Source organism: Mauremys mutica, unplaced genomic scaffold, assembly GCF_020497125.1.
Source record: "Mauremys mutica isolate MM-2020 ecotype Southern unplaced genomic scaffold, ASM2049712v1 Super-Scaffold_100095, whole genome shotgun sequence".
In the NCBI taxonomy this organism is placed as follows: domain Eukaryota; kingdom Metazoa; phylum Chordata; order Testudines; family Geoemydidae; genus Mauremys; species Mauremys mutica.
In genome coordinates this window covers 1,508,323-1,522,577 of record NW_025423264.1, presented here as the reverse complement: position 1 = coordinate 1,522,577, position 14,255 = coordinate 1,508,323, and the positions used below count along the sequence as shown (strand labels likewise).

Here is a 14,255-nt window from a genome sequence, read left to right as displayed (position 1 = left end):
AGAGTGAGGGGCACCGGCAGAGCTGTGGGGGGCAGGGCTGGGCTGGCAGGGCCTGCGGGTCGAGAGTGAGGGGCACCAGCAGAGATGTGGGGGGCAGGGCTGGGCTGGCAGGGCCTGCGGGTCGAGAGTGAGGGGCACCGGCAGAGCTGTGGGGGGCAGGGCTGGGCTGGCAGGGGCTGCGGGTCGGGAGTGAGGGGCACCGGCAGAGCTGTGGGGGGCAGGGCTGGACTGGCAGGGGGCTGCGGGTCGGGAGTGAGGGGCACCGGCAGAGCTTGGGTGGGGCAGGGCTGGGCTGGCAGGGACTGTGGGTCGAGAGTGAGGGGCACGGCAGAGTTGTGGGGGGCAGGGCTGGGCTGGCAGGGCCTGCGGGTCGAGAGTGAGGGGCACCAGCAGAGCTGTGGGGGGCAGGGCTGGGCTGGCAGGGGCTGCGGGTTGGGAGTGAGGGGCAGCGGCAGAGCTGTGGGGGGCAGGGGTGGGCTGGCAGGGGCTGCGGGTCGGGAGTGAGGGGCACCGGTAGAGCTGGGGGCGGGCAGGGCTGGGCTGGCAGAGGCTGTGGGTCGAGAGTGAGGGGCACCATCAAAGCTTGGGTGGGGGCAAGACTGGGTTGGTAGGGGGCTGCGGGTCCGGAGTGAGGGGCACTATCAAACCTGGGGGTGGGCAGGGCTGGACTGGCAGGGGGCTGTGGGTAGGGAGTGAGGGGCACTGGCAGAGCTTGGGTGGGGCAGGGCTGGGCTGGCAGGGGCTGCACATTGGAAGTGAGGGGCACCGGCAGAGTTGGCGGGGAGGGGGCAGGGCTGGACTGGCAGGGGCTGCAGCTCGGGAGTGAGGGGCACCGGCAGGGCTGGGGGGGAGGGGCAAGGCTGGGCTGGCAGGGGCTGCGGGTCGGGAGTGAGGGGCACCAGGAGAGCTGTGGGGGGCAGGGCTGGGCTGGCAGGGGCTGTGGGTCGAGAGTGAGGGGCACCATCAAAGCTTGGGTGGGGGCAAGACTGGGTTGGTAGGGGGCTGCAGGTCCGGAGTGAGGGGCACCATCAAACCTGGGGGTGGGCAGGGCTGGACTGGCAGGGGGCTGTGGGTCGAGAGTGAGGGGCACGGCAGAGTTGTGGGGGGCAGGGCTGGGCTGGCAGGGCCTGCGGGTCGAGAGTGAGGGGCACCGGCAGAGCTGTGGGGGGCAGGGCTGGGCTGGCAGGGGCTGCGGGTCGGGAGTGAGGGGCACCGGCAGAGCTGTGGGGGGCAGGGCTGGACTGGCAGGGGGCTGCGGGTCGGGAGTGAGGGGCACCGGCAGAGCTTGGGTGGGGCAGGTCTGGGCTGGCAGGGGCTGTGGGTCAGGAGTGAGGGGCAGCGGCAGAGCTGTGGGGGGCAGGGCTGGGCTGGCAGGGGCTGCGGGTCGGGAGTGAGGGGCACCGGTAGAGCTGGGGGCGGGCAGGGCTGGGCTGGCAGAGGCTGTGGGTCGAGAGTGAGGGGCACCATCAAAGCTTGGGTGGGGGCAAGACTGGGTTGGTAGGGGGCTGCGGGTCCGGAGTGAGGGGCACCATCAAACCTGGGGGTGGGCAGGGCTGGACTGGCAGGGGGCTGTGGGTAGGGAGTGAGGGGCACTGGCAGAGCTTGGGTGGGGCAGGGCTGGGCTGGCAGGGGCTGCACGTTGGAAGTGAGGGGCACCGGCAGAGTTGGCGGGGAGGGGGCAGGGCTGGACTGGCAGGGGCTGCAGCTCGGGAGTGAGGGGCACCGGCAGAGCGGGGGGGGGGCAGGGCTGGGCTGGCAGGGGCTGCAGCTCGGGAGTGAGGGGCACCGGCAGGGCTGGGGGGGAGGGGCAGGGCTGGGCTGGCAGGGGCTGCGGGTCGGGAGTGAGGGGCACCAGGAGAGCTGTGGGGGGCAGGGCTGGGCTAGCGGGGGCTGCGGGTCAGGGGTGAGGGGCTCTATCAGCTGGGGGGGTCAGGGCTGGGCTGGCGGGGTCTTTGGGTCGGGAGTGAGGGGCTGTGCCAGAGCAGGGACCAGGCGGATTTGACCTGGGAATGTTGCAGGAAGTTACGCTGGGGATGAGAAGACTCTCCCTGCGCTGTAACCTGAGCCAGGAGTGGGGTTTGGGGAAATTCACACCTGCCTGGTAGACTGAACAAAGGACAGGGGAGAGTGGAGGGGGCACGAGAGTTGCTGAAGGGATTTTTGGTTTGTTTGTGCTGGGGGGGTGCAGTGCAGAGAATCCCAAGCGGGGAACCAAGCTCCCTGCACCCCCAGAAGGAGTAGATTGAGAGGTCCTGGCTGTATCTCCAAGTTCTGCTGTATCCTGCGTTCCTGTGTCCAATAAACCTTCTGTTTTACTGGCTGGCTGAGAGTCACTGTGAGTCCCAGGAAGAGGGGTGCAGGGCCAGGCTCCCCCACACTCTGTGCCAAGCATATCCCACGTAATGGGCAAATCTGGTACCAGTACCCAAGTACTAAGGGTCTTCCTGGCCAAGTGCATGAATAACAATGAGCCTATTGTGGGATGCACATGAGCAATCATTTGAAGAACAACAAATTACAGTGTGTCACTGAATGAAATTTTCTGTCCAGGTGTGAGACTGGGAAGTTCCAGGAGCCAGTGGAGATTTTTTTTAATGAATTAGGAAACAGCCTCAGCAATTTTTTCCAATAAATTAGTTTATATGGATCTGTACCTATCCCATAGAACTGGAAGGGACCCTGAGTCCAGCCCCCTGTCTTCACTAGCAGGATCAATTTTTGCCCCAGATCCCTAAGTGGCCCCCTCAAGGATTGAACTCACAACCCTGGGTTTAGCAGGCCAATGCTCAAATCAGTAACTCCACACTTTGTCCCCCCATCCTGTTAACATTGTTAAGTTGCTGATTGATTCAGGAACATGCTCATTTAAAGTTGTGCGATGCTCCACTCTTACGTGGTTGGGCTGCCTGCTTTCTCCACAGCTGGCAGCCTCCCTACGCCTCAGCACCTCCCGCCTGCCGGCAGACCCCGCAGATCAGCGCCTTCCCTCTCCTCCCTCCCCGCCTGCAGCAATCCGCTGGCTGGCGGGAGCGGGGAGGAGTGAGGACTGGGCGCACAGGCTCCCCCTCCCTCCCCTGCCTCCGGCCCAGGGCAATCAGGTGGCTTGTGGCCTTTAGAAAGGTGGGGAGGGAGGAGTGAGGATGCACCGTGGGAAGTAAAGGGGGGGAGAAGAGGCAGGTCAAGGATGGGGGCTTGGGGGAAGGAGGGGAGTGGGTGGGCTGAGGGTTGAGCCCCCCACCCCTGGTGCTCGCAGAGTAGGGGAAGCTGCTGCTGCTGCGCAAGGTGCTTCTCCCAGCCTGCAGCAGCTTCAGCCTCCTCGCCCGCCTCATCTCCAGTGCCAGTGGGCTGGGCCTGTGTGGGGTAAGGCGGGGGCACCCCCCAGCTATAGCCCTGTACTGTATGTACAGGGTGTTTCTAAACACACAGCACGTGCACACTACCCCCCCCCCCAGTGTAGTATTAAATTGCTTGGTTTACATTGTGATCCGCAAAGCAGAGTCAGGTATCTGAACTCCCCCTACAATGCCTGGGCACCACAGGCACCTTCCAGTGTGAGTCACAAACGCCAGTTCACTAGGTGGGGAGCCATGTGAGCTAGTCAATGGGAGAGGCTGACAAGGGGGAGGAATATTCAACGTCATTGAAATATAGTCAGAAGTAAAATTTCATTGCTCGGTGCTGCAAAACAGTCAACATTTCCAGCAGATGGGATTTCAGCTGGCGGGGGGGGGGGGGGGGGAATTCCATTTGAAAACTTGAAAGAGGTAAAAAATAAACAGAAAACCACCCAGACATTGAATAGTAACAGTAACAAAGGACAGTCAAATAGCAAGAAACGAACAGAAAAAAATAACACAAAGAGACTAAAAAAAAATCTACAAAAGAAATCAAAGACATTGAAAAAAAATGTCACCGCAGAGCTGGGGGGGGGGGGCCGGGCTGGACTGGCAGGGGGCTGTGGGTCAGGAGTGAGGGGCTGGGAGAAGCACATTGTCCTAAGCCCTGCCCCCCCCCCCAGATAGATGCCTAAATCTGGGTTGCAGGGAGGTGTCTGTCTCTGCTTAGCACTCCACAAATGGGAACCCAGCCCCTGCCGTCAGGTGACTCAGGTGCCTAAGGCATTTCTTGCTGGACTGGAGGTAGGCAGCTGCCTCACGCCACACAAACTGGCGATAGGGGGAGAAGGAAGAGGTGGGGTTGGTCACATCAGCTGCTTTATAACGTTTAGCTCCACAGTTCACACACTCCCCTGGGCTGTGGGAGACCCGGGTTCAGTTCCCCCTGTCTGGAAGAGCTGATGAACATGAGTACCAACCTCAGGCCAAACAGCTACAAACTACTCAACCTTATATGCTGCTTCCATGATACCATGCAGGCCCATGTATCAGCAGGGGCCAACTCATCTGATCCCTTTCCTGTAGCCCACAGGGTAAGCAGAGCTGTGTGCCTGCCCCTATATTATTTACTTGGTTCCAGGCTGGAGTGCTAGAAGTTGCTGCGTGTGCTACCATACAGGTGTCCAGTGCTGGATGAAACTTCTGTGGGCCTGGCACCAAACATATGTGTGGGCCCCCATGGGGAATAATTGTAAAAGACAGGAGATCGACACAAGGCTTGTCTTTGGCACAGGTGCATAGGTTTTATTAACAATATTTGAAGTTTAAGTTGCAGATGGAGGTGGCTGCCACTAGGGTACCAGCAGTAGTAGTCCGAGGGGAAAAAAAGATACGCACACAAGTGGATATAAAATAAATTATAAAAGAAAACAGAGAAAATAAAACACAGCTAACAAAAGCCAGAGCAACCAAAATACTAGCCATGTGCTGCTCCCACAAAAAAGGCGCATTCCCACTATCTCACCATTCACATTTCTCATAGGAATCACCAGGGCTTGAATTACATTTTGATATGAAATTGGGGTGAATTTAAAACTATTTAAAATATTTTAAAAATAAAAAAAATCAAAATTTTAATACATTTTTCTGACAGTATAATTAATCATACTAGAGTTGCTTGTCCTCCCCCCAAGGCCGAGAGGCACACAGACTGGGATCAGGACCAGCTGTGCCCCCAAAAGACCAGGCCAACCCTCCAAATCAGACCAGAGCCACATCCCTCCCCCAGAACAACCCCCTGGAACTGGACCAGACCCACATCGCTCCCAAGAACAACCCCCTGGAACTGGACCACTTTGAATCAGGCTCTAAGACACCGTAAACTGTAGGGACTACCTAAGACAAAAATACCATTTCTCATTCTTTTTTTCTTTGTTTTTTGAAAAGTAAACGTAAGAACGGCCAGACTAGGTCAGACCAAAGGTCCATCTAGCCCAGTATCCTGTCTGCCGATGAAGTGGGCTGTAGCCCAGGAAAGCTTATGCTACAATAAATTTGTTAGTCTCTAAGGTGCCACAAGTCCTCCTGTTCTTTTTGCGGATACAGACTAACACGGCTGCGACTCTGAAACCTGTCTTCCAACAGTGGCCAATGCCGGGTGCCCCAGAGGGAATGAACAGAACAGGTAATGATCCAGTGATCCATCCCCTGCCGCCCATTCCCAGCTTCTGGCAAACAGAGGCTACAGGCACCATCCCGCTCATCCTGGCTAATAGCCACTGATGGACCTGTCCCCCATGCACTTATCTAGTTCTTTTTTAACCCTTTTATAGTCTTGGCCTTCACAACATCCTCTGGCAAGGGGTTCCACAGGTTAACTCTGCGTTGTGTGAAGAAATACGTCCTTTGGTTTGTTTTAAACCTGCTGCCTATTCATTTGATTTGGTGACCCCTAGTTCTTGTGTTATAAGTAGGTAGTAAACACCACTTCTGTATCTACTTTCTCTACACCAGTCATGATTTTATAGACCTCTCTCATCTCCCCCATCCTGCACGTCTTGTGATCTGGGCTTTTCCCTCCCTGCTGCTGCAGCTTCCTCCCCACCCTTGGGCACAGCACCCACACACCCCTCTGCCCCTGCAGCCTCCTTCCCACCCTCTAGGGCTGCTTGGTTGCCAATATTCCTGATGCTGGGAACTGAGAGGGGAGGGGATGGTAGGAGAAAGGCAGGTAATGCCCTTTCCCCCTAGGGGAACAGGCCTGGGGGCTGGTCAGTGCTGGGAGGGGACAGTCTCTGCTGCGGGTGTCACTGTCCGGGACAGAGACTCCCTCCAGCCTGAGCTGGGACTGGGCAGATTATCAGGGGAAACATATTTGTACCTCCTTTATTGTATTCAGGGTTGAAATAAGGGCAGAGAACCCCAGAGAAGGTGTCAGTGAAAGTGAAGAGATGGGACTTGTCAGTCACATTGTAAAAGGAGACCTCGCCCGCCTCATAGTCCAGGAAAATCCCCAATCGTCTGGGCCTGACGCTCACAGGCAGCAAGGTTGTGGGGGAGGTATTGGCCATGAATTGCCCAGCATGCTGCCATATTGTCCAGTATCCATGCCTCGGTAGAAATACAATATGCCCCTTCCTGCTCACATCTTCCCTACAGACCCCCAGAGTCCAGAGATTTTTTTCTCCAACTTCCACTTCCCAGTAACGTTTCCTGCCCGTGAATCCCTCAGCGCCCAGGACAACCGCCATAGTATCAAATCTCTCCGGATTGTCAGGCAGATCCTGGCGCTTGTCTCGGTGTGTCACACTTTTCCAATCCTCAGCCAGGATGAGGTAGGGATTTGCTGTGTTGGGATCCAGAGTCACATCCACTGGGGAGAGAGTCACAGAGTCAGTGCCGGGGGCAGGGGCTGGTCACAGGGATCAAAGGGAAATTAACTTGAGTACCCATTAATCAGAGCGTTGTGGGGTTGTTGCGCATGAAGGGGAGGCAGGGCCTCCTCTGAAGAGAGAACTTGAGGGAACTGATGGGGTGGGGTAAGTATGGGGAGGGGCTGACATGGGGGTGCAGGTGTTAGTGGGGGAAGGTTGGGGCAGAAGCATGAGGGCAGGGGCAGGCACCAGGAGAGAGCAGAGGCTGGTACTCAGGGAGCAAGTGAAAGGAGTGGGGGAGGAGAAGGGTGGGCACTGGTACCAGTAGGGGAGGGGAAAGCATTGGGGGCAGCAGAGGGAAGGAAGGGGCTGGCACCTGAGAGCCAGGGGAGGGGGGCCACAGTGTGGGAGGAGGGGAGGAGAGGGGTAAATTGGAGGCAGAGGGTGGGTGAGGAGACATTCAGTTGTAGGGGCGCAGATTGGGGTGAGGAGAGGGGCAGGTGCCAGAAGATGGGAGAAAGGGGCAGGAGCCAACCAGGAAGAAGGGGATGAGGAGAGGGGAAGATAACAGGGAGGAAAGGAGGAAGGAGAGGGTGGGAAGAGAGGGTGAGGCGCGCAGCAGGCACTTGGGGGGCAGAGCAGGGTGATGGAGGGCCCATCCCCACGAGGGCAGGGTTGAGGAGAGAGGCTGGCTCCAGGAGACAGAGGAGGGTGAGCAGAGAGGTGAGTGCTGGGGAGAGAGAAGAGGGGAGGCTGTAACAAAGTGGGAATTTTCTGTATTATTTTTGTAATTCCTATCTGTGCCTCACTTTCCCCTGTATTTTTCTTGACTACCCAGTGGGGAGTCGCTCCCCGGGCAGGCTGCGAGACATAGGAGGTATGTGTCACCTGGCTGGCTGAGCCTGACGGGGCCATTAAAAGGAACTGGCCGAGGCTGACCCCGTATCAGGGGAAAAGCAGAGAAAACAATGGAAAACCAGGAGGTTGACACCTAACACCCAAGGACCCAGAGGCAGGTGGATTTTCCCACCTCCCAGCAGGGAAGCTGAGCTGACCCCAGCTCAAGAACAAAGGCGTGAAGGGGTGAGGTGGGGGGATAAAGTGTTGGCTTCTGGAGGAAGCTGGGGGTTCTTTCACCTGGGAACTGACCGAGGAGGCCAGACGGAGACAGACACAGCCTGACCATGGGGTTCACTACAGCTTGGTGGGCTCTGGGCTGGACAGAATGGACACATGCTTCAACCTGCTCCAATGCAACTGTGTGGGTTCGTGGGGCCTGGCACACTGACGGGATCACTGCCAGGTGACTGGTTACCGTCTGGGCGTAGACCAGACCATGCGACTGTGTGACAGTTACTAAGAGCAGGTCAGAGCCCTCTCCACACATACTGGCCAGGCAGCCCTGCTCCGGGGGGCAGCTGGGACTCTCCATGCCAGTTGGCCCTACAGTCATCACCCACAGCCAGGCCTCCCCCTTGCCTGTCACTCTGGGAACTTTCCCACCCAAGGCAGTGAATTTCATCGCCAGGGTTGACAGGCTTGGGCTCATGCTATGGTGCTAAAAATCTGCATAGATGTTTGGGCTCAGGTTGGCTTTCATTTCAGATCTCACGTCACGTTCTTTGGTGAACCTCCCTCCCTGCGCTGCAATGCCTACACAGCTTATTTTACCGCCATCTCGTGAGCCCAGGTCTGTCGCCCCAGCTCTGAGACTCGCTGCCGCAGGTTGTGTAGATGAACCCTTGGTGTTTAAAACATGAGACTTTGCTCAATGCCAAACACTTGATTTTCCCCCTGCACCCAGTCAGATTGGCCTGAAATATCCAGAGTTTTCCCCCAAGGCTGGAGAGTGCTAAGGAGACATTATAGGAGGGAAGGAGTTTAATGTCACAGGCAGCGGGGGGAGGATCAGGGTTAATATGGGAAACATCTCCTGGCCTTAGCTCTGGAGTCACAACCAGACTCTGTAATAGCAACCCCCCTTGCTCCTCCCCTGGGACCTAGGTGCCCTGGCTTTGCCAGCAGAGTGTGAGAGTCCCTCCTGTGGTGCTGACATGATTCCTGGCGCCTCTTCGGGGCTCGTGCACTCCTCAAACAGCTGCTCCACACTCCTCACCGAGTTTACAGGCCCCAATCGGAAGAGGTTTCTCTGGGTCCTTGGGGCAGTGTCAGTGAGTTCAGTGCTGGGCCCTGATGACTCGTGCCTCCCCATACTAGGGGGGCACAATCTAAAAGGGAGGACGTGTGACCACCCCATGTGTCTTCTCCCCTGTGCCCAGCCCGGGGCTGCCCCGCTCCTCCTGCCCCGTGTTACCTGTGGGAGTGGGGGGAGAGCTCCGTCCTTCTCCCACTGCACCTGTGCCCCAGCACATTCAGCCGCTGGGCCTGGGCGGGGAGTGGGACAGAGCCTTTCTGATGTGGCCGAAGCCAGCTGCTCCTGGTCGCTGCCTCTGTGCAGCTGAGCCAGCCTGGCTGGGGATGGGGGCTGAGCGAGCTGGAACTGTGCTGAGGGGACTCTGGCTCACGCACTTTCTGCTCCCCATTGCCAGGGCTAGGGCCAAGTGTGCTGGGGGGCAGGCACAGTGGGAGAAGGGAACTCCCCCTTCTCCCTCTCCCTGCAGCAGGCCAATCTGGGCAGGGCCCCCCCACATAGCCTCGAGAAGTGGCACTTACACCCTGGCAGCTGGAGCTCCATGCACTGAGTGTACAAGGATGTCACAGCGGCTGTGTGAGCCCCGCACGGTGCTGCTGACATGGCTCAGCCCTGACCCCTGCTGGAACCTCTCTCCCTGCGGCCCATGCAGGTCTTGGTCTCCCTGTGGTTGCCATTAATGTGAGTTATGATGTGAGCTCCTGTCCACTAAGAACTGGCCTCGGGCTGGGCTGAGATCGGTGACAGGGAAGTGAAAGCTCCCATCACTGCCCCCTGCCAAACCAGCCCATCCAGCTTCCCCCCGCAATGCGGTAACAACAATACTCACACTTGGCAACACCCTGAGCGCCCCCAGCGGGCAGGGCGAGGGCCTGTCCAAGGAGCAATGGGCACAATCTTCAGGAAAAGCAACAAGGAGTTCAGTGGCACCTTAAAGACCAACAGATTTATTATGGCATCAGCTTTCGTGGGTAAAAAAAACCCATTTCTTCAGATGCACAGAGGATGCAGAAGTGGTTTTTTTCCCCATGAAAGCTTATGCCCTAATAAATCTGTTGGTCTTTAAGGTGCCATCGAACTCCTCGTTGTTTTTGTGGATACAGACTGACACGGCTGCCCCTCTGAATCTTCAGCAACGGAGACTGAGGCTGGAGATTAGGAAACACTTTCTCACTCTCAGGGCAGTGAAGCTCTGGACTGGCTCCAAGGGAGTCTGTGGGATCCCTGTCACTGGTGGTTTGTAAGAACAGGTTGTCAGGGATGGTCTAGGCCCTGCCCCAGTGCAGGGAGCTGGATTAGGTGACCTCGCAAAGTCCCTTCCAACCCTGCATTGCTATGAGTCTAGGTTACAGCTGTTCTGGCGCTGGGTCCAGGGCCCTGGCGGTTCTAAGCATGGTGTGTGGCACTCGGTGGAGTTAACAATGTTAGTGATCACAGCAGCTGGTAGCTCAGCGTCCCTGCCAGGGCCTGTAACCAGCTCAGCTGGGTGTTACTGGCTTGTGTGGACAGGAGCTAGGGTTGCCACCTGTCCAGGTTTTCACAGGATCAGCCCATTGTTCAGGTCGCTGTCCTGCGAAATCTGAGTCTGTGCAGGAGGTTAAAAGTCCTGGGTTTGTCAGTGGCTGTAGTGGGGGAAGCTGTGGGGTGGCAGTGACTGCTCAAAGGGAGCGCTAGCTTCAGACTGTCTTGGGACCAGCAAGCGGGAGATGAGGAGCTCAGAGCTGGTAGGGCCCAGTCACCACGGTGGAAGTACCAACCGTGACGTTTAACTGCCGGATGGTAACGGGTTGGATCTGGTGCCAGGCCCTGCTTTGTGAGGCTGGTGCCCAGGGCAGTGACAGGAACAGAAGCCTGAGAGGGCTGGTCTCCTCTCCCAGGGTGGGATGGGACACAGTGCCCGGGGTGAGGAGACAGGGGGTGTATGTGGAGCAGGCATTTTTTGCACCTCAGAGGGGGCAACCACAACAGGACCCCAACCCTGTTTGTGTAACTGACCTGAGTGCCCCCCTCCCTCGAAGCTGTGTGCGGCAGGATACCCCAGAGTACATGGAGCCATGGCCAGTGGTGCTGCAATGTGTGTGCATGTCCCTTGGGGTCTCTAATCCCTGCTGGAGCTGCCCAGACTCTCCCAGCCTTCACAAGTACATACATATGGTCAGGTAACATGCTGGGTGCAAATACACCCATACAGCTGTTTGTAGCCTATCGAATGTCATAGGAAAATGCTCTGTGTAGGGAAAGGAGCCAGGAGCTCCCACGGGGAGGTGGGTATCCCCATGGATAAAATATCAGCGACATGTACAGTACCTGCGTAGAGCTGCGCGCTTCTCCACCCTGTAACCAAACACAGACAGAGGGGTGAGAACGCCCGTGAACACTGACACTCTGAACAGGAAACAATGTCACACAAGGGTGATAATGGGGGCAATGGAACTTACTGATCTCAGCCAGGAGTTTGGCTAAAAACAAAACACAGAGAAACGAGTCAGGATCACGTCATGTTGCAGAAGGAAAGCGAGTCAAAAAGACTTTAAAGAAGAGAAGTTAAAATCCTTAGACTCAGCCAGGAGGCTACATCAGCAACCAGAGCCTGGCAGCTCCTGGGCAACAAAGGAATCAGCAAGGGGAGAAACACAGTAACCCCGTCCGGCCAGCTGCAAGAGGTTGTAAGAGCCAAAGAGGGATCCTTCAGCAAATGGAAAATATTAAAATATTAACCCTGTGAAGTCAGTAAAAGGAGAAAAGTGCATCGGGTAAAGAGTATGATGGGAATGAATAGGCCAAAGTTTTAACTAGAAGAGTGAATGGCCAGAGATATAAAACAAATACCAGGGATTTATTTCAGCCTATCAGAATCAGGAAGCCTGTGAGAGAATCAGTGGGTCCCCTGGATCAGCAGGGATAAAGGGAGAAATTCAGGAGGGTGAGGACAATGGTGAGAGAATAACCAATTTCTTTATATTGATTATCACCATAGAAGGTGTTGGGGAGAGACATACTGTGGTAGAACACACCCCTGTACTCACACTCTATGCACTATTGTAATAATCTTTGTACAAAGTATGCCTTGAAAGGTATTGTTTGAAAACTCATCATTTGCTGATTAGTACTTCCCTGATAAAATATGTGTGACAAATTTGTCTGTGATGTTTTAAGATTCCCCTGTACAGTGTTATTAACCCAAGTTCCAAGCCCCACAGCTGAGCCCAAACAGAAGTTGGCAAACAGGTCTGGCCTAAACAAAGGAATGTGGGCTCTGCTTAATTTCGTTAATCAAGCAGGAAGGGAAAACAAAGGAAGAAAAATACTAGCAGGAAACATCCTCCTACATAGATTCTGTGTCTCAGCTGGAAATGTTTTTTCAAGGTGTGTGTGTTGTGGGGGAAGAACTGAAACTATAAAAAGGAGGGAAACCACCCCAAGTCCCCCCGTTTTCTCTGTCCCTGCACATCACATTCACTGCACCTGAAGAGAAAAAGGAAGCCCTCGTTGGACTCTGGGGAAGGGGACCTGACCTGAGAGTTTGGTCAGTAACCTGCTGGAGCATGTGATAAGAAACTGCTTAAATTTAATATAGTTTGTTAAGTTAAAAGAACAGGAGTACTTGTGGCACCTTAGAGACTAACAAATTTGTTAGTCTCTAAGGTGCCACAAGTACTTCTGTTCTTTTTGCGGATACAGACTAACACGGCTGCTACTCTGAAATTTGTTAAGTTAGGCTTCAGTAAACATCTTATCTTTATTTTTCTTGTAACCATTTCTAACTGTTATGCCTCATCACCTGTACTCACTTAAAATCTCTCTCTTTGTAGTTAATATATTTGTTTTACTGTTTTAACTAAACCAGTGTGTTGAAATAGAAATATATGAATAATTATGTGAGATAATAACATGGCATATTATTCCCTTAAAAGAATAACATCTTAAAATATTTTGTACTGTCCAGGAGAGGGCTGGGCAGTGCAGGACACACATTTCTGGGGGGAAATCTTCGACTGGGGGTGTGCTCAGGTCACCCTGCATTATAACCGAGGCAGAGGTTGCAGAGAAGGTTGAAAGATTTCTTCACCGTATAGCCACCGAATCAACAAGAGGTGATGCTATTTTAGATTTAGTATTGGTGAGTAGTGAGGATCTCATAGAAGAACTGGTTGGAGAGGAGAGCCTTGATTTGAGTGATCATGAGCTAACTCAGTTTAAACTAAATGGAATGATAAACAAAAATATGGCTGCAACTAGGATCCTTGATTTAAAAAAAATAAGGGAATTAGTTAGAGAAGTGGACTGGACTAAAGAACTCCAGTATCCAAGGATCTGAATATGGAGGAAGCTTGGAATTACTTTAAGTCAAAGTTGCAGAAGCAATCAGAAGCTTGCGTCCCACGCAAGGGGAAACAAATTTTTAGGGAAGGGTTGCAAACCAAACTGGATGAGTAAGCATATGAAACAGGTATTAAGAGAAAGCAGAAAGCCTACAAGGAATGGAAGATGGGATTGATCAGCAAGGAAAACTCCCTCTTGGAGGTCAGAAAGTGTAGGGAAAAAGTGAGAATTGCTAAAAGCCAAGCAGCGCTGGACCTTATGAAGGGAATTAAAACCAATAAGAAAAAGGTTTTATAGCCACATAAATAAGAAGAAAACAAGAAAAGAAGAAGTGGGACCATTAAACACTGAAGATGAGGTGGCGATTAAAGATAATCTAGGCATGGCCCAACACCTAAATGAATACTTTCCTTCAGTTTTTAATAAGGGTAACGAGGAGCTTAGGGGTAGTGGCAGGGTGGCTAATGGGAACGAGGATATGGAAATAGAAACGACCACATCCAAGGTGAAAGTCAAACTCAAACAGCATAATGAGATCAAATTGGGGGCCAGATAATCTCCATCCAAGAATATTAAAGGAACTGGCACATGAAATCACAAGCACAATAGCAAGGTTTTTAATGAATCTGTAAACTCAGGGGTTGTACCCTATGATTGGAGAATTGCTAATATCGTTTCTATTTTTAAGAAAGGGGAAAAAACTGATCCAGTTTGACCTCAATTGTATGCAAGGTCTTGGAACAAATGTTGAAGGAGAAAGTAGTTAAGGACATAGAAGTAAATGGTAATTGGGATAAAATACAACATGGGTTTACAAAAGGTAGCTCATGCCAGAGCAACCTGATCTCCTTCTTTGAGAAGGTAACTGATTTTTTAGACAAAGGAGATGTAGTAGATCTAACCTACCTGGGCTTCAGTAAGGCATTTGATACATTTCTACATGGGAAATTGTTAATTAAATTGGAGAAGCTGGAGACAAATATGACAACTGAAAGGTGGTTAAGGAACTATTTAAATGGGAGATGACAACAGGTCATACTGACAGGTGAATTGTCAGGCTGGAAGGAGGTT

At 53.9% G+C, this 14,255-nt stretch overlaps 1 protein-coding gene across 8 annotated transcripts in view; it reads right to left on the bottom strand.

Moving 5' to 3' along the window:
• Positions 1–5,681: 5,681 nt before the first annotated feature.
• Positions 5,682–14,255, bottom strand: part of LOC123358685 (butyrophilin subfamily 1 member A1-like) — a 48,804-nt gene continuing 40,230 nt past the window's right edge. For all 8 annotated transcript variants that reach the window (XM_045000987.1, XM_045000984.1, XM_045000986.1 and 5 more), the window contains 3 exons: positions 11,300–11,320; positions 11,169–11,195; positions 5,682–6,708 (listed from right to left, as the gene is read on the bottom strand). In XM_045000987.1, coding sequence (XP_044856922.1) covers positions 6,143–6,708; positions 11,169–11,195; positions 11,300–11,320 — 614 coding nt within the window. In that variant the 3' untranslated portion in view covers positions 5,682–6,142. The remainder of the gene's footprint in view (positions 6,709–11,168; positions 11,196–11,299; positions 11,321–14,255) is intronic.